This window comes from Chiloscyllium plagiosum, unplaced genomic scaffold, assembly GCF_037043375.1.
Source record: "Chiloscyllium plagiosum isolate Xiang-an unplaced genomic scaffold, Cpla_swu_hap1 HiC_scaffold_3, whole genome shotgun sequence".
NCBI lineage: Eukaryota > Metazoa > Chordata > Chondrichthyes > Orectolobiformes > Hemiscylliidae > Chiloscyllium > Chiloscyllium plagiosum.
In genome coordinates this window covers 69897612-69922363 of record NW_028270141.1, presented here as the reverse complement: position 1 = coordinate 69922363, position 24752 = coordinate 69897612, and the positions used below count along the sequence as shown (strand labels likewise).

The 24752-nt window shown below is 44.9% G+C and overlaps 1 protein-coding gene across 1 annotated transcript in view; it reads left to right on the top strand.

Annotated features, from left to right (window-relative positions):
- Positions 1 to 24752, top strand: part of LOC122544234 (ectonucleotide pyrophosphatase/phosphodiesterase family member 3-like) — a 148676-nt gene that overhangs the window by 15939 nt on the left and 107985 nt on the right. Inside the window, exons 2-3 of the mRNA XM_043683314.2 lie at positions 7224 to 7302; positions 22277 to 22337. Coding sequence (XP_043539249.2) covers positions 7224 to 7302; positions 22277 to 22337 — 140 coding nt within the window. The remainder of the gene's footprint in view (positions 1 to 7223; positions 7303 to 22276; positions 22338 to 24752) is intronic.

Here is a 24752-nt window from a genome sequence, read left to right as displayed (position 1 = left end):
TCCCCCGTTGCCCAGATCTTTGTACAGCGAGTCAATTCGGACCCGGTTCATCCTTGACCTCCATATAAACTGGAAGATGGCCCGGGTGACTGCAGCGGCACAGATTCTGGGAATAGGCCAGACCTGTGCCACGTATAATAGCAATGACAGTGCCTCACACCTGATGACCAGGTTTTTTCCCGCGATGGAGTGCGACCGTAGCTTCCATCTGCCCAGTTTCTGCCTCACTTTGCTGATACACTCCTCCCAAGACCTGGCGCACACCCCAGCCCCCCCGAACCAAATACCCAGCACCTTCAGGTGGTCGGTCCTGACGGTGAAGGGGATCGAGGATTGGTCGGCACAGTTCCCGAAGAGCATGGCCTCGCTCTTGCCTCGGTTTACTTTAGCTCCCGAGGCCCGTTCGAACTGATCACATATGCACATGAGTCCGCGCACGGACAGCGGATCCGAGCAGAAAACGGCGACGTCATCCATGTACAGGGAGGCCTTAACCTCTTCTGTATTGTTGATTTTTTTTTAATTTCAAAAATATACTTTATTCATATATATTTGATCTATACAATTGGACATGCCATCCTTCTGTAAACATTCCATTTCTTTGCGTATCGAAACGGTAATCATTCCTATTCACAGGTTGGTGCGATTACATTGAGCTGAGGTGCCAGCGGAGCCCAAATGTCAGCGTGGGCCCCCTGTTCTTCTTTAGGCAGGCAGATGTTACACGGTGGTCTTTCCCCACCGCGCCTTGGCGGCAGCTGCCCCAAGCTTCAGCGCGTCCCTCAACACGTAGTCCTGGACCTTGGAATGTGCCAGTCTGCAACACTCAGTCGGGGTCAACTCCTTCAGCTGGAAGATCAACAGGTTTCGGACCACCCAGAGAGCGTCCTTCACCGAGTTGATGATCCTCCCGGCGCAGTTGGTGTTCGTCTCGGTGTGCGTCCCGGGGAACAGGCATAGAGCACAGAGTCCCGCGTCACAGCGCTGCTCGGGACGAACCTCGACAAACACCACTGCATTCCTCTCCAGACTTCTGTGTAGGCACATTCCAGAAGGAGGTGTGTGACAGTCTCGTCCCCACCGCAGCCACTTCGAGGGCAGCGTGTGGTGCGGCAGAGAGTCCGGGCGTGCATAAAGGATCTCACAGACAGACCCTTCTCACCACCAGCCAAGCCATGTCTTGGTGCTTGTTGGAAAGTTCTGACGATGAGGCATTCTGCCAAATGGCTTTGACAGTCTGCTCAGGGAACCGCTCGACAGGATCCGCCCCCTCCTTTTCCCGAAGGTTCTCAAGGACACTACGTGCTGACCACTTCATGATGGACTTGTGGTCAAAGGTGTTTTTCTTCATAAATTTCTCCACGAAGGACAGGTGATATGGAACGGTCCAACTACTCGGAGCGTTCTGCGGCAGCGAGGCCACGCCCGTCCTTCGCAACACCGGGGACAGGTAGAACCTCAGTACGTAGTGACACTTGGTGTTTGCGTACCAGGGATCCACGCACAGCTTGATGCAGCCACACACAAAGGTGGCCATCAGGGTGAGGGTGGCATTGGGTGTGTTTTTTCCCCCATTGCACTGGTCTTTGTACAGCGAGTCCCTTCAGACCCGGTCCATCTTTGATCTCCACACGAAGTGGAATATGGCCCGGGTGACTGCGGCAGCACAGGTTCTGGGGATAGGCCAGACCTGTGCCACGTATAACAATACTGAGAGTACCTCACACCTGATGACCAGGTTTTTACCCGCGATGGAGAGCGACCGTTGCTCCCATCTGCCCAGTTTCTGTCTCACCTTCCTGATCTGCTCCTCCCAGGTCTTGGCGCACGCCCCAGACCCCCCGAACCTAATACCTAGCACCTTCAGGTGGTCGGTCCTGACGGTGAAGGGGATCGAGGATTGGTCGGCCCAGTTCCCGAAGAGCATAGCTTCGCTCTTGCCTCGGTTTGCCTTGGCCCCCGAGGCCCGTTCGAACTGGTCACATATGCACATGAGTCTGCACACGGACAGCGGATCCGAGCAGAAAACGGCGACGTCATCCATGTACAGGGAGGCCTTAACCTGTAGACCCCCGCTGCCAGGAATAGTCACCCCTCTCAGGCTCGCATCCTTCCTGATGGACTCGGCAAATGGCTCTATGCAGCACACAAACAAGGCAGGAGAGAGAGGACAGCCCTGCCTGACTCCAGATCTGACTGGGAAGCTATCTGATTCCCACCCATTGATTGAGACTGCACTGACAATGTTGGTGTAGAGCAGTCTGATCCAATTAGCGATTCCCTCCCCGAAGCCCATTTTGGAGAGGACATCCCTCATATATGTATGTGATATCCTGTCAAAGGCTTTCTCCTGGTCCATGCTGAAGAGGCAGGTGTCCACCCCCCTGTCCTGCATGTAGGCGATCGTATCTCTGAGGAGTGCAAGACTCTCAGCGATCTTCCTGCCCGGTACAGCACAGGTTTGGTCAGGGTGAATCACCGACGCCAGAGCATACCTGACCCGGTTGGCGATGACCTTTGACAAGATTTTGTAGTCTGTGTTTAACAGTGAGATCGGTCTCCAATTTCTAATTTCCTCCCTCTCCCACTTCTGCTTGTAGATGAGGGTGATGATGCCTTTCCTCATGGATTCACTCATGGTACCTGCCCGAAGCATACTGACATACACCTCCAGCAGGTCCTGGCCAATCAAGTCCCAGAGCGGAATAGATCTCGACCGGTAAGCCGTTGCTTCCAGGAATTTTATTCTTTTCGAAGGACTCGAGGGCCTTGGTCAGCTCATCCAGAGATAGCGGCTGGTCCAGCCTCTCCCATGTTCTGTCGTCTAAGACCTCCGTGATAGAGGACAGGGACGACTGGGAGGCTGTGCTGTCGGTCGGCTTCGCGTCATACAGACTGGCATAGAAGGATTTGCTGATCCTCATGATGTCAGCCTGAGATGACGTTAGCGAGCCATCTTCTTCCTTCAGGCTGCTGAGCACGGAGCTCTCTTTGTGCACCTTCTGGAAGAAGAAACGTGAGCACGTCTCGTCCTGCTCCATGGAGCGGACTCTGGACCGGAAGATTATCTTGGAGGCCTCCGAGGCAAAGAGCGAGGCTTGCTGGCCCTTCACCTCCTTGAGGTCCTCCGTGACATCGACCCCCAACGTCTGCAGCAGGAGCAGGTTCTGCATACTTTCCTGGAGCTGGGACAGTTTTCCCCGCCTCTCTCTCGCCTCCTGAACACCTTTGAGGATGAAGAACCTCTTGATGTTCCCTTTTACTGTTTCCCACCAGTCCGCTGGGGACTCAAAGAGGGGCTTCACGATTCTCCAACCTGCGTAGTCCCTCTTGAGCTCCTCGATGTTTCCCGGGGTCAACAGCTTGGTGTTCAGTTTCCATGTTCCCTTACCAGCCCGCTGCTTGTCCTGTAGGTGACAGTTGGCCAGCAGGAGGCAGTGGTCAGAGAAGAACACTGGCTTGACGTCGGTGGATCTGACCGAGAGCGTTCGGGACACAAACATTAATCTATCCTTGAGCGGATAAACCCGTCTGCCCCGTGACCAGGTGTATCTACGCTGCGCTCCATCTGCAGGGGTGCTGAAGACGTCGTGCAGCTTGGCATCTTTGACCGTGTCCATCAGGGCTCTGGACGTGGCATCCAGTTTACTGTCCCCCCGCCGGATCGTCCGTCTGCATCGATGATACAGTTGAAGTCTCCGGCCAGAATGACCGGCCTGGACATAGCCAGCAACAGTGGAAGCTGCTGCAGGACGGCCAGCCGTTCCCTCTTACCCACTGGGGCGTACACGTTGGTTAGTCTCACGGGAGCGTTTCTGTCAGTAACATCAGCGACGAGGAGGCGCCCGCCCACCACCTCCTTAACCTCGGAGATGGTGAAGTTGCCTCCCCGTAACAGAATACCCAGGCCCGAGGAGCGGTTATCGTTACCCCCCGACCACACTGACGGCCCATGGGCCCACAAGCTCGACCATCTCCTGTAACTGCTGAGGTGCGGTATCCCACACTCCTGCAGGAACAGGACATCGGCTTTCACGTTGGCCAGGAAGGCCAGTGTTGAAACACATCGCGCAGCAGATTTTATGCTGCGCACTTTAATAGTTGCAATTTTTAACCCCATTTTTAACAGGTTGTAGAGTTACCCATGTCCGATTGTCGCTGGTCCTGCCCCTCTGGGGTAGCTGTCTGCATCCCCATGCAGAACACAAACTGCTGGACCCTCACAGGGCTGAGGTAGCTGTCCAGTTCCTCACTCGGCCCATTTGCCCGCTTCGGTGTCATCGGGCCGAGACCTGGGTCCACGCTGTCTGTTTCTATATCTGACAGCGGGGCTGTCAGAGGGTCGCTGCTCCCAGTGACCTGGAGCTGTGTGGCCCTCCTGGCTTTCACCTGGTGGAGGGTGGTGGTTTCCCATTTCCTCAGGAGGTTCGTCCCTTGGTTGGCAGGTGCTGCCCTCCTTTCGCCTCGCAGCGCTCTGCCTCTTCTTTTGGTGACGACCCTCCTTACGCCCGTCCTCACCCTCCGAACAGCTGTCTGAGTCTTCCCCGTGCAGCTGCCTTTTCCCCTTTTTCTGGGAGGTCTTGGCGGCCGGGTGGGTTTTCCTCCTCCTGTTTTGCACCACGGTCCATTCTTCTGCCTCCTTCTTTCCATTCTCCACCTTCTCCTCCTCCGCCTGTCCTGTCGGAGCTTCGCTCGGCAGCTGTACCTCTCCGGTAACTGTCATCTGCTCTGCTCTGGCCTGTCCTTCCTGTTGCGTGCCGCCTGACACCATTCCCTTGCTGGTTTGCGGTGCCTTGCCGTCCTTTTGTGGCCCGCCTCCGGCCATCTGCGCGTAGGTGGCGGCCCCTCGTCTTGGGCAGGCCCTGTACACGTGGCCCGCCTCCCCGCACAGATTGCAGTTCTTTTCCTCCTTGCACTCTTTGGTCGGGTGGCCCTCCTTTTTGCAGTTCCAACAGATCATGACCTTGCAGTCCGCCGCCATGTGGCCTGACCTCCCACAGGTTCGGCACACTTTCGGCTGCCCTGCATAAGTCAGGTACCCTCTGCTCCCTCCGATAGCAAAGCTGGAGGGTGGGTGGAGGATATTCCCGCTGGCGTCAACCCTCAGGGTTACCTTGACCTGTCGTTTGCTGGTCCAGATCCCGAAAGGGTCAACCACATCGGTGCTTTGTCCCTCAACCTGCACATATCTTCCCAGGAACGTCAGGACATCGGTTGCTGGCACGTAAGGGTTGTACATGTGGATTGTAACAACCGGGCTCCTCTGTGCAGGAAGCACACACAAGGGGACCGCCGACAAGATGGAGAACAGCGGCTCCCCTTCCTTTTCCTTGAAGACCTTCAGGAGCTGCTCACATTGCTTCACACTCCTGAAGGTGACGTCAAAATAGCCTGCCGCAGGGAAGTCCTGCAGGCAGTACACATCTGCTGCGGCGAACCCACAGCACTCGAACAGCGCCTTCTTGACGAACACTGTCCGATCGACTGGTGTACGCTCTTCCACCTTCTTGACAGACACCCGGACGGTGTTTCGAACCCCCTGGCCCGGGGTGCGGGCAGCTGTTGAGGCCATAGCTCTGAGGTTGGCTGGTCCCTGAATTGGCGTTAGGCCGAAGCCAGCATGAAGATCCACCAATAGCAGGTCAGCACCACCAAACGATCCTCCAACGTCCAATCACGATCCAGCAATGATCTCCACTAGCTCTGATGACTCGCAACTCGACCCCTGTCCTGATAAGAGCAGACATTTGATCTTAGCCAAAAGGCCGAGAACCTCTTCTGTATTGTTAATAATCAAGTAGGCCTTAGACACAGTATAGACATAGGAGATTAGTAACACTGAATTATGTTGAACAACCTTTACCCAGTGTCACATCCTGGTAAAGGTGGCAGAAACCAAGATTTGGCAGTAATGGCAATCAGAAGCGGACAATGCCAATGGAGTTATTTGGGCTTCTGTAACCAGGATCAAATTCTTTAGTATGTTGATTAATAATCAAACAAATGTGAATTCCAAAAATGATCAACTAATTTGCATAAACAGGTAGTTCTAAATTGATGTCCCAAATATTTTCATGACCAACTAAACATGAAAGTTAAATGCTCATCTCTTTAGTGTAGAAGTTTATACAGTGGAGACCAGAGATCAAACCTTATGGGAGTGCAATGTGTGACATAACAGATAAATTATCCAATAAAAGTATTTCTTGAAAAGTTTCAGTTTTAAGAACTACCCGAGTACACCTGTCTACAAATGGCCCTCATTTTGTGGAACCAACAAAAGCTTTCGATTTTTAAAAAAGGCTAAATGATATTTTATGGTTTAGTTGAATAGATGAAAGTCATAGATTCATACAACATGGAAACCAACCCTTTGATCCAACACGTCCATGCCGACCTGATTTCCCAAACTAAATTATTCCCATCCTTGTAAATCTTTTCTGCACCCTTCCAATTTAACAACAACCTTGCTACAGTGGGACAACCAGAACTGTACGGAATGCTGCAAAAGTGGCCTCCCCACAAACTCTGAAGGCTTGGAATGGAACATTCAGACAAAGATTATTTGTAATTTATATATTAGCTGCAACAATTATAGATGAAAGTAGAATCCAGAAACTTATTTTGAGAACTTTTGTCAATCAAGGAAGAATACTGCGACTGTAAATATATATTTATACTTCAAAATGGGACAATTGTTTTTATTGGTTTGAAAGAACTCTGAATACTTCAGCCTTGTATTGAGCAAAGCAATGGAGTGCTCTCCGTGAATAAGCTAGGTGGTAGGATACTTAAAAAAATAAAATTCCAAGCGTTCAGACATGTTGCAAATTTTTGTTAAACTTTTATAGATATAAATTAACAAGTTAGAGTACAAACATGTTCGTGTCAGCAAATTATTTTGGGTAGTTAGTGGAGGCATGAGCTCCTTGAGGGAATATTATGGGAAGTTCTGGTGATTTCTAACCTTCAGATTTTGGCAAATATTGAATGAAATATTTACCTTCAATGATGAGGGAGTAAACCGACAGTAGGCAATTCCCACACATGATAGCACCTAACTTGTTTTCAACCAACTCCAGTATAAAAGGTCAAAATTACCACATTGTGCATTGGGTCATGATCCTTCCAGTGAATGAATGCTTCTTTATCCTAAAGTAAAATTAAATGGCTGTATTCAAATGGTGTATGCAAGTTTATGATGTATGTTTCCTTCTATGTAGGTACTGATCATGTTTGTGTTAGTTTTGCTACTTGGATCTGGACTTGGACTTGGCCTCAGATCAAGTAAACAAGTGGCAGGTACGTGATATAAATTTACCAACTTTAAAACTTGAAAAGTGTTATTTCTTCATCATTGATGTTCTACTAATGTTTTTAATTGTAACTTCCTTGTGGTGGTTGGGCTACTTTGAGCTGAATCAGGCTGTAAAACCAGTGAACACCTCAGACATTACTGATTTTCACTTGTCATAATTGCCAAGCTGTTTCTCAATCTTGGGAATGTTTCAGTGATAACAACAACTCTGATTTAGCTGTCCTTCCCACAAGGAATACCAAGCTGGGGAGGCTTCTTAAAGCTCTGCAAATTACTTATTGTAACCTTTGCCATTTGTAAAATTCCATAAAGTATTCCAGAAATTTAAGATAGTGACTTGTGCTGTATTTACAACTTTATTATCTTTTTTAATAGACTTAAAAATCAATGTCATCTTTACCTGAATGGAAGTGCATCTAACTTTTGATTCTGCCCACAATCTGTTCTAACATAATCACTGTCATATTTATGTAAGTTTCTCTTGTCGCTAAAGTAATTCAGCAAAACCATGGGGCTAAGAGCAACCGAGTTTGGCACTGTGCGAGCCAGGTACAAATTCATTTACATTAAGCATTTTTTTTTTGGCTTTAGTTTCTGCTCAAACATATTGATTTATCATTGAACACAACAACTTCCACAAAGCAGTGTGTATGGGCAGCATATTAAAATGTAGAACCATTTATCTGGAAAATGGGAAGCCTTCATAAATGAGATAACGAGAATCCAGAGAAAGTATATTCCTGTCAGGGTGAAAGGAAAGGCTGGTAGGTATAGGGAATGCTGGATGACTAAAGAAATTGAGGGTTTAGTTAAGAAAAAGAAGGAAGCATATGTAAGGTATAGACAGGATAGATCGAGTGAATCCTTAGAAGAGTATAAAGACAGTAGGAGTATACTTAAGAGGGAAATCAGGAGGACAAAAAGGGAACATGAAATAGCATTGGCAAATACATTAAGGACAAAAAGATAACTAGGGAAAGATCAGCAAGGCGGCCTTTGTGTGGAGCCGCAGAAAATGGGGGAGATACTAAACTAGTATTTTGTATTAGCATTTACTGTGGAAAAGGATATGAAAGATATAGAAAGTACCGAAATAGATGGTGACACCTTGCAAAATGTCCATATTACAGAGGAGGAAGTGCTGAATGTCTTGAAATGCATAAAGGTGAATAAATCCCCAGGACATGATCGGGTGTATCCTAGTACACTATGGGAAGCTAGAGAAGTGATTGCTGTGCCTCTTGCTGAGATATTTGTATCATTGATCACAGGTGAGGTGCCGGAAGACTGGAGGTTGGTAAACGTGGTGCCGCCCTTTAAGAATGGTAGTAAAGACAAGCCAGGGAACTATAGACCGGTGAGCCTGACCTCGGTGGTGGGCAAGTTGTTGGAGCGAATCCTGAGGGACAGGATGTACATGTATTTGGAAAGGCAAGGACTGATTTGGGATAGTCAACATGGCTTTGTGCATGGGAAATCATGTTTCACAAACTTGACTGAGTTTTTTGAAGAAGTAACAAAGAGGATTGATGAGGGCGGAGCAGTAGGTGTGATCTATATGGACTTCAGTAAGGCATTCAACAAGGTTCCCCATGGGAGACTGATTAGCAAGGTTAGATCTCATGAAATACATGGAGAACTAGCCATTTGGATACAGCACTGGCTCAAAGGTAGAAGACAGAGGGTGGTGGTGGAGGATTGTTTTTCAGACTGGTGTGACCAGTGGAGTGCCACAAGGATCGGTGCTGGGCCCCCTACTTTTTGTCATTTACATGAATGATTTGGATGCGAGCATAAGAGGTACAGTTAGTAAGTTTGCAGATGACATCAAAATTGGAGGTGTAGTGGACAGCAAAGAAGGTTACCTCAGATTACAACGGGATCTTGACCAGATGGGCCAATGGGCTGAGAAGTGGCAGATGGAGTTTAATTCAGATAAATGCGAGGTGCTGCATTTTGGGAAAGCAAATCTTAGCAGGAGTCATACACTTAATGGTAAGGTCCTAGGGAGTGTTGCTGAACAAAGAGAACTTGGAGTGCAGGTTCATAGCGCCTTGAAAGTGGAGTCGCAGGTAGATAGGATAGTGAAGAAGGCGTTTGGTATGCTTTCTTTTATTGGTCAGAGTATTGAGTACAGGAGTTGGGAGGTCATGTTGTGGCTGTACAAGACATTGGTTAGGTCACTGTTGGAATATTGCGTACAATTCTGGTCTCCTTCCTATCGTAAAGATGTTGTGAAACTTGAAAGGGTTCAGAAAAGATTTACAAGGATGTTGCCAGGGTTGGAGGATTTGAGCTACAGGGAGAGGTTGAACAGGCTGGGGCTGTTTTCCCTGGAGTGTCGGAGGCTGAGAGTTGACCTTATAGAGGTTTACAAAATAATGAGGGGCACAGATAGGGTAAATGGACAATGTCTTTTCCTTGGGCTGGGGGAGTCCAGAACTAGAGGGCATAGGTTTAGGGTGAGAGGGGAAAGATATAAAATGGATCTAGGGGGCAAATTTTTCACGCAGTGGGTGGTACGTGTATGGAATGAGCTGCCGGAGGAAGTGGTGGAGACTGATAAAATTGCAACATTTAAAAGGTATTTGGATGGTTATATGAAAAGGAAGGGTTTGGAGGGAAAGGGCCAGGTGCTGGCAGGTGGGACTAGATTGGGTTGGGATATCTGGTCAGCATGGACGGGTTGGACCGAAGGGTCTGTTTCCGTGCTGTACATCTCTATGACTCTATCTATTTTATTTGTGTACAGTAGTCAGTTTCTTAAATTAATAGGTATATGTGCAAATATTTTTAATTGGCGCATAGTAATTTCCTTGTGCCTCAATCAAATTTAACAGGTAACTTTAGTAGCCATATGAAGATTTGAAAAGACTTGGAATTAATGAAACTCTCGGTTGTGATTATTCAATCCAGTGATAAGGTCATTCTTTTATGAGCAGCTCAGTCTCTTTTGTGGTTTATTTTTATACTAGAACAAAAGATCATGGAAACTTGATTTTTGATAAAGGAACTTGTGCTTGAAATTCCTCCATCTTTTGTGGTGGTTGGACTACTTTGAGCTGAATCAGGCTGTAAAACCAGTGAACACCCCAGACATTGCTGATTCTTACTTGTCATAATTGCCAAGCTGTTGCTCAATCTTGGGAATGTTTCAGTGATAACAACAACTCTGATTTAGCTGTCCTTCCCACAAGGAATACCAAGCTGGGGAGGCTTCTTAAAGCTCTGCAAATTACTTATTGTAACCTTTGCCATTTGTAACATTCCACAAAGTATTCCAGGCAGAAATAGGTCAATTGGCCCAACTATTCTACACTGGTCTATATGCTCCAAATGAAAATCTTCCTACCTAGTTTTATCTAACTCCATTATCATACCCTCCTATTTCTTTTGTTCTCATTTTCTTATTTGGCTTACCTTTTAAATGTTATTTTATTCAACTGCCTTTAGTGAGTTATCAAATGCTTAAGAATTTACCTTGAATTCCCTAATAAATGTGTTTGTGACTCTCATATTTTGAACATATAGTTTTGGACTCCCATATAAGTTGAATATTTTCTTTTACATCTACTTGGTCAAACACTTACATTGAATTAAAAATCATCTCTATCAGGATACCTCTTTTCTTTTTTTTTCTAGAAAAACATCCAGTCCATTCAGCTTTTCCTGTTGACATATATCTTCTTCGTTCTGGTATTGCCTTTTACTGTCTTTTTTGGCAAGCTGAGTTGGTTGTTTCTGAGAAACCAAAGCGCTGGCTGGACATGCAATTGTATTTTTATAGACTGGGACTTCTTTCACTGGAGCATAGGAGGTTGAGAGGCGATCTGATAGAAGATTATAAAATAATGAGAGATATCGATAGAGTTATTGTTTTTTCCCTAGGATGGGGGATTTGAAGACTTTTAAATTAAGTGGAGGGAGATTTAAGGAAGACATGAAAGGCAAATTTTGTGCACAGACGGTGGTTCCCATGTAGAATGAACTTCCTGAGGAATTGGTGGATGTGCGTATGATTACAACGTTTAAAAGACATTTGGATGGATATATGAATAGGAAAGGTTTGGAGGGATATGAGCCAGGACCAGTCAGGTGGGACTAGTTTAGTTTGGGATTATGTTCAGCATGGTCTAGTTGGACCAAAGGGTCTGTTTGTGTGCTAAGTCACTCTGACTATGGCTCTATAATGTGAATTTGACCATTATATAGTTTAATTGCCTTAACAACGTTTTTATAAATTGAGCAGAGATTTATATGTTTGTGAACCACCTCAATGAATGTTTTGAAACCATTTCAAAGTTTTGAGTTTTGAATGTCCTGCCTATATGTTCAAGAAGTTATTTTTAAGAATATGTTGTCAAAACAAAGGGATTAAAATAATAGTTTGGAAATGTTTTAAAAACTGAAATAAAAGCAAAATATTATGACTATGGCTGCATCCTGAAAATACTCAGTCAGTCCCCCCACCTTTTCCTCCGCTACATCGATGACTGTATCGGCGCTGTCTCGTGCTTCCACGAGGAGGTTGAACAGTTCATCCACTTTACCAACACCTTCCACCCCGACCTCAAATTCACCTGGACCGTCTCAGACTCCTCCCTCCCCTTCCTAGACCTTTCCATTTCTATCTCGGGTGACCGAATCGACTCGGACATTTACTATAAACCGACCGACTCCCACAGCTACCTAGACTACACCTCCTCCCACCCTGCCCCCTGTAAAAACGCCATCCCAATTCCCAATTCCTTCGTCTCCGCCGCATCTGCTCCCAGGAGGACCAGTTCCAAAACCGTACAACCCAGATGGCCTCCTTCTTCAAGGACCGCAATTTCCCGCCAGATGTAGTCGACAATGCCCTCCACCGCATCTCCTCCACTTCCCGCTCCTCCGCCCTTGAGCTCCGCCCCTCCAACCGCCACTGGTCCTCACCTACCACCCCACCAACCTCCATGTACAACGTATCATCCGCCGTCATTTCCGCCACCTCCAAACGGACCCCAAACCAGGGATATATTTCCCTCCCCTCCCCTATCAGCGTTCCGAAAAGACCACTCCCTCCGTGACTCCCTTGTCAGGTCCACACCCCCCACCAACCCAAACTCCACTCCCGGCATCTTCCCCTGCAACTGCAAGAAATGCAAAACTTGCGCCCACACCTCCCCCCTTACTTCCCTCCAAGGCCCCAAGGGACACTTCCATATCCGCCACAAATTCACCTGCACCTCCACACACATCATCTATTGCATCCGCCGCACCCGATGTGGCCTCCTCTATATTGGGGAGACAGGCCGCCTACTTGCGGAACGTTTCAGAGAACACCTCTGGGACACCCGGACTAACCAACCCAACCACCCCGTAGCCCAACACTTTAACTCCCCCTCCCACTCCACCAAGGACATGCAGGTCCTTGGACTACTCCATCGCCAGACCATGGCAACACGACGGTTGGAGGAAGAGCACCTCATCTTCTGCCTGGGAACCCTCCAACCACAAGGGATGAACTCAGATTTCTCCAGTTTCCTCATTTCCCCTCCCCCCACCTTGTCTCAGTCAAATCCCTCGAACTCAGCACCGCCTTCCTAACCTGCAATCTTCTTCCTGACCTCTCCGCCCCCACCCCCACTCCGGTCTATCACCCTCACCTTGACCTCCTTCCACCTATCGCATTTCCAATGCCCCTCTCCCAAGTCCCTCCTCCCTACCTTTTATCGCATTTCCAAAGCCCCTCCCCCAAGTCCCTCCTCCCTACCTTTTATCTTAGCCTGCTGGACACACTTTCCTCATTCCTGAAGAAGGGCTTATGCCCGAAACGTCAATTCTCCTGTTCCTTGGATGCTGCTTGACCTGCTGCGCTTTTCCAGCAACACATTTTCAGCTCAGTAAGTCTGGCCTTGTCTGTGTGGTCTGAAGATTCTCTTTCTCTCTCTCTGCATCTCTCCCTCTCTGCCTATCATGTATAAGATAACTGAATAAATCCTTCATAATGCAGTCACATTTTGGTTCTGAAGCCTTTTTGTGTTTTCAGTCAGGTGAATGGCTTTTCTCAAACATGTGCCTGCTGTATTTCCTATACACTCTCCATATCACAGCCTCATTATGGCATATGTTTTAACTGCATTGTCCAAGAGTTCAGAGAATAACATTCAGATCAGTGGTCCCTTTATCATTATGGCTTAACAATATGAGAGATTCTAGAGCTGCGTGGGTAACTCCATGATACAAGAGACTCCATTAAAGACATTTCTCAGAAATAATACAAAGTAAGTATTATTTTAAAGTTGATACCATTTGAGTTAGTCTTAGCTCAGTGGTCATATTTCGGGCTTTGAGCCACAGGGTTGTGGATTGAAGACAAACTCCATAGATTTGAACAGAAAATCCCTGCTGACAGTTTGGCAGGAATGTTGCAGTATCAGGGTGTTGTCTTTTGAAAGCAATGCAATGGATGTAAGATGTCTCGTGTAATGCTTGAACTTTTACAAATATTCAGACTTGAGTAGAGTAAGCAATGGCACTGACAAAGGTTTAGAATGTTAAATTTCTTGAGCTTTATTTCAAAACCACAAAGATCTGATTAACACATCAGTATCTGATGAACCAGTGAATAATATTATGCCATTCCCATCTCTAACAAAGAAAACGTACAAACTGATCTCTTGCAATTTAACTGTGTTTTCAGTTTTAAAACTACCTGACAGAAGCTGAAGCTTTCCAATCCAATCCATTATTATACCTTTTGAAAACAGGACAACTGGCTCCTCTATTCCACTCCCTGTGACATTTTAAAATAGGAGATCAAAGTTTTAGTCATCCATTTATTTGGATCATTCCTATGATGCTGAATCTTCCACACAGTCCCCCTTCTTCCCCCTCAATCTCTTTAACCCACAGAGACTTTGGCATGCCCGTCCATGCCCTCTGTTGGGTCCTCCTTGTGCTCTGCCACTATGAAAATAAAAACCCAATCCTATCCAGCCTCTCTTCATAGCTAGATTTCTCCAACCCACGCAACATCCAGGTGTATTTTCTCTGCAGCCCCTCCAGTGCAATCACACCCTTTCTGTAATGTAGCAACCACACAGTACTCCAACTGTGGCCGAACCAAAGTTTTGTAAGCTCCAACATAACATCCCTGCTCTGTTACATATGTCACAACTGACAAAGATGAGTATCCAAAATATATCCCTAACCACAGGCTATTAACCTATTCTGCTTTCAGGGATCTGTGGACAAGTAGTCTTTAGGATCCCTCTATACCTCTGAGCTTCCTAGTGTCCTGCCATTCATTGAGTACTTTTTTATCTTGTTACTTCTTCCAAAGTGAATCACCTCTCAGTTTCCAAGGTTAAATTGTTCGCTGATCAGCCCATTTGACCAACTCATCCATATCTTCCTGTAGTGTAAGACCTTCTGCCTCACTGTTAACCACACGGCTAGTCTTCACATCATTGCAAACTTACTTATCATTCTCCACACCCCCGAAATTCTCATCTGCGTATATATCACTAAGAATAAGGAACTTAGCACTGGTCCCTGTGGTACACCACTGGATAACCAGCCTTCTACCACCAAGCAAATTTTGGATCCCCCTTGCCAGGTTACCTTGGATCCCATGGGATTTTACCTTGGTTATCAGCCTCCCATGTGTCAAAGGTTTTTCTGAAAACTGTACTGCGCTACCTCCATCCACATACCTGGTCACCCCCTCAAAACATTCAATCAAATTTCTTAGGCATGACTTCCCTCTGTCAAAACTGTGCTGACTATCCCTGATCCGACTTTGCATCCCAAGCAGAATGTTTTTCCTTCTGAATTTTCTCCCAGTAGTCTTCCTACCACTGATGAGAAACATGCTGGTCTATAATTTCCTATTTCCGGTAAATATACATAGGTTACATTAATTCTTAGATTTGTTAATTCATACTGACAAATGGTAGAGAATATATGTGCATCTTCATTAGAACACCATACCAGAGTCTAATTACAGGTAGTTCTTCTGTAACACAATCTTATAGAAAAATCGTGTTTTAGAAACAGAGCTTAAAGAGTTGGTGATGTAATCACTTTACAGCCAACACACATTTTAAAACTCACACTTTAGAAACAGTGTCCCCAATTCATCAATTGCATTACAATGAATTTGTGTTAATGAAATGCGTGTGATAGCAGAACAACCTGTATCTGATTCTCTGCTGTCAGGCTGTGTAACATTCTCAGACTGATTGGAGCTCATTACAGCTCAAACATTAACTCTTTCAAAACTGTTACCTTCTGCACCAGCAACATTTCTGGCAGTACATGGTAACTGGTAAAAGTTTCCTTGCCAAATTTGAACTAATGGTGTAAAACTTCATGTGGTCCAAAGCCTTTCCTCAATATCTTTTGCATAATCGTACCTTTGGATCTGTCTCTCCAGTGGAATGAGACATACTCTGAGCTAGAGATGAAAGAGTGTGGATCATAGAATCATATCTAACAGCCTCTGAGCATGACAAATCAGGCTATTGAGTAGAAGCGCTTGCACAAATTGTGCACAAGTCACCAGATATTAATAAGAGCTGAGAGTGTTGTGCTGGAAAAGCACAGCAGGTCAGGCGTCATCCGAGGAGCAGGAAAATTGATGTTTCAGGCAAAAGCCCTTCATCAGGAATGAAGTGGCGATTTTCCTGCTCCTTGGATGCTGCCTGACCTGCTGGGCTTTTCCAGCACCACACTTCCAGCATTAATCCCCAGCATCTGCAGTGCTCACTTTCACCTAGCTATTAAAAAGAGTCCAGTGCAGAGTCGACAGTATGGGAATGCATTAATCATGGTCTGACTGCGATGTCTAGGTTGAAGACATGAGATTTTTTTTATTATTAGTCTTTTTCACTGTGGTTTTGCATAAGTCAGTGGCTTGCTGGGGCATTTCGGAGGCAGCTCATTGTCACTTACTTTGCTGTGGGTCAAGAACACACAAATCAGACTAGCTACAAGTTAGTTTGTCAATGACCCAATCATAAAAACACAACAGTGCAGGTGATCAGAAAAACCTTGGGGTTCATGCCCTTGGAATCTTGAAGGCAGCAGAACAGGTAGATAACATATTTAAGAAGGAATGTGGGAAACTTTGCTTTTATTAGTCGAGGCATTGAATACACGAGCAAGGAGGTGATGATGGAGCTATATAAAATGTTATTTAGGTTACACCTGGAGAAATGTGTGCAGTTCTGGTCACCATATTATAGGAACAATGTGCTTGCTCCACATAGGAGATTTATCAGTGTGTTGCCTGAGCTGGAATGCTTCAGCTATAAAGAGAGATTAGATAGTTTAGTGTTGTTTTCCTCAGAACAGAGAAGGCTGATGGATGATCTGTTGAGGTGTGCAAAGTTCTGAAGAGCATTTATAGGACAGATGGGGATCAATAACCAGGTGGTATAGTTTTAAGTTAGAAGGAATTTGAGGAAAAATAATTTCATCCAGAAGGTGGAATTCACTGCATAATAGCATACCCTCAAGATATTCAAGAACTATTTAGATGAACACTCAGACAGTAAAGCATACAGATGGAATATAATGTGGGTAAGTGTGAGGTTATGCACAAGACTACAGGCTAAGTGCTGTGAAATTGGATTAGAACAGATAACTACTTGATGACCGGTGTTGATATAATGGGCTGAAGGACCTCTTCCTGTGTTGTAAAAGCTCTATGACTCAATGACCTTAGTAAGATAGCTTTACATTCTGCATAGAACAAAGGACAATACAACACAGGAACGTCAAAGCTTGCACCAACACATTTTCTCCTTCCGTATTAAAACTCTCTTCACTTCCAGGATCTGTATTCCCTTCCTATTCATCTATTCGTTCAGGTGCTGCTTGAATATTGATTCCACCATCTCCTCTGGCAGCACGTTCCAGGCACTAATGGTGTTCTACAGGGATCAGTGCTGGGACCTCTGCTGTTTGTGGTGTACATAAATGATTAGGAGGATAACGTGCTTGGTTTTAGTGAGTAACGACTGGCAGTGTTTTAGCCTGAGGGTCATCACCATACCTCAGACTTAGGCAAAGGTTGAGAAGGACTATCCTTTTGTAGTTACCTCAGGCAGTATGGGAATTGAACACACTCTGTTGGCATCATTCTGGATTGCAAAACTAGCTATCCCGATGAGCTGAGCTAATCTGTGCAACATATAACCTTTTTACAAAAGAAAATTTGCACAAATAAATATTAAATTAAACCATGCTGATTGATGCTGTTAATATTTATGTCAGTTGTTGTTTGAAGAAACGTTTTTCTATAGACAGACCTTGCATGCCTCAACAGCAACCTCTCTATGATGTCAAGATGGATTATTCTTTTTATAAAATGCTAACACACCCAACTGCCTGTATTTATTTTAAACTGGTTTGTTTTTCTTGAAGCAGTAGTCCAAAATTTGATAAGTTGTATCACAACAGCAACGTTTCGAAACTTCAATAAAGTCAACAGGCAGAGGTGAATGTAGTGGCTGTCACTAAGGAGAAGGTGGATAAATCACTTGGACCAGGTGGACTACACCCCACGGCACTGAGGGAGGTGGCTGAAGTGATTGTGGACACATTGGTGATTTTTCAAGAGTCACTGGTGTCAAGGAGGGTCACAGAGGACTGGAAAATAACTGACATAAACCTCCTATTTAAGAAGGGCAGGAGGCAGAATACAGGAAATTAGAGGCCCGTTAGCCTGACCTTGGTCATTGATAAGATTTTAGAGTCCATTCTTAAGGATGAGATGGCGGAATACTTCAAAGTGCATGGTATAATAGGGCTGTTAGAATTCTTTGAGGTGGTAATAAGCAAGATAGACAAAGGAGAGCCAGTGCACATGATCTATTTAGATTTCCACAAGGGTTTTGACAAGGTGCCACGCTGGAGGCAATGAAGTAAGACAGGAGTCCATGGTGTTCGGGGCAATGTACCAGCATGGATCAAGGATTGGTTAACTGATAAAAGGCAGACTGGGGATAAGGGGGCCTTTTTCTGGAAGGCAGCTGGTGACCAGTGGTGTTCTTAGAGGTCGGTGTTGGGGCGCAACTATACACCATCTGTATTAACCCTCTGAATGAAGGAACTGAGAGCATTTAGCTAAGTTTAGAGATGATACAATGTTAGGTGGAGGAATAAATAGTGTTGAGGAATGTGGATATGCTGCAGAAGACCTGGACAGGTTAGGAGAGTGGACAAAGTGGTGGCAGATGGAATACAATGTGGGTAAGTGTAAAGTCTGGTAAGAAGAATAGAGGTGAAGACTATTTTCTAAACAGGGAAAGGCTTTGGGAATCTGAGGTGCAAAGGGTCTTAGGAGTCCTCGTATACATTATTTTAAGGTTAACATGTGGGTTTGGTTTGCATTTAGAAAGGCGCGTGCAATGTTAGCATTCATTCCAAGACTTCTATAATACAAGAACAGAGATGTGGTGCTGAGGCTGTATAAGGCTCTGGTCAGACCACATTTGGAATATTGTGAGCAGTTTTCGGGCCCCATATATGCGGAAGGATGTGTTGGCCTTGGAGGGGTTCAAGAGGAGGTTTACAAGAATGATCCTGGGGATGAATGTCATATGAGAACTCTGGGTCTGTATTCAATGTAGTTTAGAAGGATGAGGAGGGATCTCATTGAAACTTACAGAATATGAGGAGGCCTGGATAGAGTGGACATTGAGAAGATGTTTACACTAGTAGGAGAGAATAGAGGGCACGGCCTTGTAATGTTGAGATGACCCTTTAAAACCGAGATGAGGAGGAATGCCTTCAGCCAGAGGTGGTGATTCTGTGGAGCTCATTGCCCAGGTTATTGAGTGTATTTAAGACAGAGATAGATAGGTTCTTGGATTAGTTAGGGGGTCAAATGTTATTTCTCAATGGGCTTGAGAAATGCATTTCCCTTAACTGAATGGCAGAGCAGTCTCAATGGATGAATGGCCTAATTCAGCTTCTGTATTATGTGGCCTGTATTCTTATGGTAATTGAGCTGATTTGTGGTGCTGCAGTGTTCAACATACTGTCACCATTCACCTACTTTAAGGGAATGCCTTGTCTGCTGAGCACCAGTAGAAATACTACCATGATGCGCCACATTTACATGTTACATTAAACAACTATTATTTTGGATTAAGATTCTGTCACAGATTAACATATTGTTTATAGTCTTTGTGAAATTACACGGAGACTCTTAGCTCTAAAAGTCCTTCCAAAAACCTTCCTTGCTTTCCTCCATTAAAGACACTCATTAAAATGCATCTTGCTTAGTAAGACTTCAGTGCTTATTTCTCTGTGTTAAAGATAATATACAAATGCAAATTGGTGACAGACCTTTAGCGAACTCAAATGTTAAAAGGAAAACCTTGGGTTGAAACACAAAATTAAATTTAGGAACATTATATTGAGAAAGCTTCAATTAGGTAAAAAGGCAAATATTCTAAAAGCTTCAGCCACATCCTTGTCTGAGCACCACAGAAAATCTTCAGCAAATGCAATCTTACAGCTGTAGATAAAAATAAATCTTGTGGTTTCAAGTTAAGTAATTGGAACTGTACATTCTCTTGTGTGAGCACAAGTCCAATTTTGGAAAATAGGTTCTGTGGGAAAGAAATTTCCTGTTTTGAGGGTTTAATTGACTTGAGAAAACTGAAAAACAAACTGGCTTCAAATGATGTTTTCTGCCAAGCGGTGGCTGTTAATTCATTTTATGGTGACTTTGCCATTGCAATGAGTTGAAACTCATAATGTTGATGGTAGGAATGTTTGCTTGAGTCCCACCACAACTGAGAAATGTGCTGAACCAGTTGCTGCTTCTCAGCTAGTTGCAATCAGAGGCAGATTGTTCCTGTTTATTTTGTGAAGTCAAATAAAAGATCGCTTGGAAATATAGTTCAGAGATAATATTGTGCATGGGATAATTTACAATTGCAATTTACAATTGCAATTTCATGGACCCTCACCCACAAGTTATTTTGCCAAATGTCTTTAAGGATCTCCATGTAGGTGTTAAACATTAACGTGGACTGACGTGAATGAGCAATCTACACTTGATGGTATCTCATTTGTATCTCTCCTGCTGTTGGTGCAAGCAGAAGTGAAGGGGCAGGGAGCAATCTGTAAAGACATGGGGTATAGAGGCATAGAGATGTACAGCACAAGTCAAGCATCAGTGCTAGGTCCACTACTTTTTGTCATTTACATAAATCATTTGGATGCGAGCTTAAGAGGTACAGTTAGTAAGTTTGCATGTGACACCAAAATTGGAGGTTTAGTGGACAGCAAAGAGGGTTACCTCAGATTACAGTGGGATCTGGATCAGATGGGCCAATGGGCTGAGGAGTGGTAGATGGAGTTTAATTTAGGTAAATGTGCGGTGCAGCATTTTGGGAAAGCAAATCTTAGCAGGACTTATACACTTAATGGTAAGGTCCTAGGGAGTGTTGCTGAACAAAGAGACCTTGGAGTGCAGGTTCATAGTTCCTTGAAAGTGGAGTCGCAGGTAGACAGGATAGTGAAGAAGGTGTTTGATATGCTTTCCTTTATTGGTCAGAGTATTGAGTACAAGAGTTGGGAGGTCATGTTGCAGCTGTACAAGACATTGGTTAGGCCAATGGAATTTCCTTTTGGAATATTGCATGCAAATTTGGTGTTGTGAAACTTGAAAGGGTTCAGAAAAGATTTACAAGGATGTTGCCAAGGATGAAGGATTTGAGCTATAGGGAGAGATTGAATAAGCTAGGTCTGTTTTCCCTGGAGCATTGGGGGCTGAGGGGGTGACCTTATAGAGTTTTATAAAATCATGAAGGACATGGATAGGATGGATAGACAAAGTCTCTTCCCTGGGGTCGCGGGGAAATCCAGAACTAGAGGGAGAAAGATATGAAAGGGTGAGAGGAGAAAGATATGAAAGAGAACTAAGGGGCATTTTTTTTAGATTAGATTATTTGCAGTGTGGAAACAGGCCCTTCGGCCCAACAAGTCCACACCGACCCGCCGAAGCGCAACCCACCCATACCCCTACCCCTACATTTACCCCTTACCTAACACTATGGGCAATTTAGCATGGCCAATTCACCTGACCTGCACATCTTTGGACTGTGGGAGGAAACCGGAGCACCCGGAGGAAACCCATGCAGACACGGGGAGAACGTGCAACTCCACACAGTCAGTCGCCTGCTCTCTCACTCACTTACCTCTAAACCTAGACCCACCCTTAACTTACACACTTACTTTTCCACATTCATTGTCAAGACAGTTTTGGATCCTCTATACAGTTTAACTCTCAAAATACTCCAATCCTCTCTGTTTGTCCCCTGGGCATATTCAGGTCAGTTCAACCTCTGAATTCTGACATGGTAAATCTTAAGACAGGTAGGTTGGTATCTAAAAGGATTACCTTCAGTCAAATTTGTTCTGATGTTAATCGGAAAAATATGACTGTTTATATTTTTAAACCCTCATCTAGTAGTTCCATGGAAAAGCTATTTCCAGAAGTCTTCACAAAATTATTCTGTCCTGTAAATAGACTGATGCTATCACCCTTTTTAAAGCAGTGTTACAGTGTCCTTCCTGTTTCAGTAATAGCGGGGAGTTAACCAGTAGTAGATTAAATGGGAGTGGGAGAAGTCAGATATATCTGGTATTAGTGCTCTGAGAAAGAACATTGTGACATTTGATAGCGAGATTGAAATGTTTTCAAAGTTATTGTGAGCTAATCTTTAACTAAAACATCAAATCACATGTTTGCGTATTTGCAAAGTTTAATTTATTATGTTAAGAATTCAGTGATTCAGTAATGTAATAGATGGTGCCGTTTGTCATTAACATTAATAGACAGAGGTACGATTTTGTGAAAAGACTAATTTGAGACATATTTATGGCAATAACATTTTTCTAAAGTGTTAAAAAGACATTAATTTAAAGGTTTGCATTATATTTTTCCCATAGGTGAGAAAACCTGGTTGCAGGATGACTGTGAAGATGTTGACACACCTCAGTGCCCAGAAGGGTAGGACTATTGTCATTCCTCCAAATCCAGTGTTGTAGGTCACCTTGTGGAGAATGTATGAAGCCTGGTTTGGGACAATCTCATGAACCAAAGTTTATAAAACTGGGTTGTCTCTTGCTGTTATAACAGTATGCATGACTTTGTATTCCGAAGTCACAGATGCTGAGTTTAAGATCTCAGCTGGGCATTAGGGAAACTGTTTTCTTGTAGAGAGAATGTGAATATGAGTGTTCATAGATGATTGTCTTGGGCTGCCAAACAAGGGGCAAAAATTTCCAATCAGTTTGGAATCTGCAAAATTCCATTAGTGCTTTTCCCCTAGTGTGGGGTTTCATCTCTGTCTTAAATCAATAACTTCTTAGTTTAAGATTATGTTCTTTGCTCCAAGATTTTCCTACCAGGTAAACAGCCTCCTTTGCATTTACCTTGTCCATCCCCCTAAGAATTATACATAAAAGCGAAATAGTGCGGATGCTGGAAATTGGAAACAAATGCAGAGAATGTTAGGCAAACTTAGAAGGTCTGGCAGCATCTGAGAGAGAGAAACAGGCTTACTGTTTCAAATTCAATATGATTCTTGTTCTGATGCTGAATTTAAATGTTAACTCTGTTTCCTCTTCACAGATAACTGTCAGACCTATTAAGTTTCTCTTGTAATTTCTGTTTTTGTTTATTTTTAGATCTCCAGCATCCATAGTTCTTCATTTATTTTAGGATTATTGTTCTGCGTGATATTATTCTTTATTCTACAGTATAACTACTGGTCGGTGGCCTATGTACTATTCACACCAATGTCGTCTTCCACTTGTTATTTCTTATCTTGACCTATATGGATTCTACATCTTCCAATCCAAGATCATTTCTTGTGCCTGTGCTTATTCCATCTCATGCTGACAAAGCTCCCCTACCCCACTTCCATATCTGCCTGTCATAGAATTGTACAGCCTGGAAACAGACCCTTCAGTCCAACTCGTCCATGTCGAGCAGATGTCCTAAACTGATCTAGTCCCAATTACCAGCACTGACCTAGATGGCAATCTTAGACCAAGGTCTGCTGGTGTGGTCTTCTCTGCAAGTCCTGTTCTTACATTCTTGCCCTGCACCATGCCGTCCAGGAGGACCTTGGGCTTCCTGTCAGCAAAGCAGGTCCCAATTATCTTCTATTTGTCATTTATTGCATACGTTGCTCCTGATGCGGTCGCCTCTACATGGGGGGAGACTGGACGCCTTCTCGCAAAGTGCTTCAGGGAACATCTCTGGGACACCCGCACCAATCAACCCCACTGCCCTGTGGCCGAACATTGCAACTTCCCTTCCCACTCTGTTTAGGACATACAGGTCCTGGGCCTCCTCCAGTGCCAATCCCACACCACCCGACGCCTGGAGGAAGAACATCTCATCTTTCGCCTCGGAACCCTTCAATCCCAGGACATCAATGTGGACTTCATCCTCCCCCCACCTTACCCCAGTTCGAACCTTCCAGCTCAGCACCGTCCTCATGACCTGTCCCACCTGTCAATCTTCCTTCCCACCTATCTGCTCCACCCTCTTCTCTGACCTATCACCTTTACCTCTTTCTCCATCCACCAAGGGAATCTAATCTAATCTATTGCATTCTTAGCTACCTTCCCCCCCTGCCCCACCCCCTCCCATTTTTCTTTCCATCCCCCAGGCTTCCAGCCTTATTTCTGATTCAGGGCTCCTGCCCGAAACATCGATTTTTCTGCTCCTCGGCTGCTGCCTGACCTGCTGTGCTTTTCCAGCACCACTATAATCTTGACTCTAATCTCCAGCATCTGCAGGTCTCGCTTTCGCCAGTTGTCCTCTGGCTACCATGTCTGGTGCAATTCCAAAGAACTACACAGTGCAGCTCTGCATTGATAGTGCTTGACCTTTTAAATGTGAAATCAGCAGCACGAATCGCAGGAGGTCATGTCAATTACAAGTACCTTTGCCCGCTGTCAGGACTTTGTCACTCTTTGCAGGCGTTTTTCATTGTATGCTAACTTTCAGATGTGAGGTTGGCTACTGGGCTGTGGAGTTATCTATGATTACAGTCTATTCCACTCTGATCTGATATCAGGAGGTCTAACAATGTAGTTATGTAGATTTCATGGAAAGGTTATTACACAAAGTAGGAGCTCATGCTGGAGGGAGCAAATCATTAACATGGCTGGAAGATTGGCCGGCTGGCAAACCATAGAGTGTGCAAAAATGGATCTTTTCAGATTAACAGGATGTGATAAGTGTGGTCCCACAGGGCCCTCAACCATTTGTCATTTATATTAATGACTTAGCTGAGGGGAGTAAAGCTAGGGCGGCTGCACATAGGATGTTTATTCTTGTGGGTTTGTCCAGAACCAGGGGCTACTGTTTTAAAATTATGGTTGACCCTTTTAGGACAGACTGAGGGGA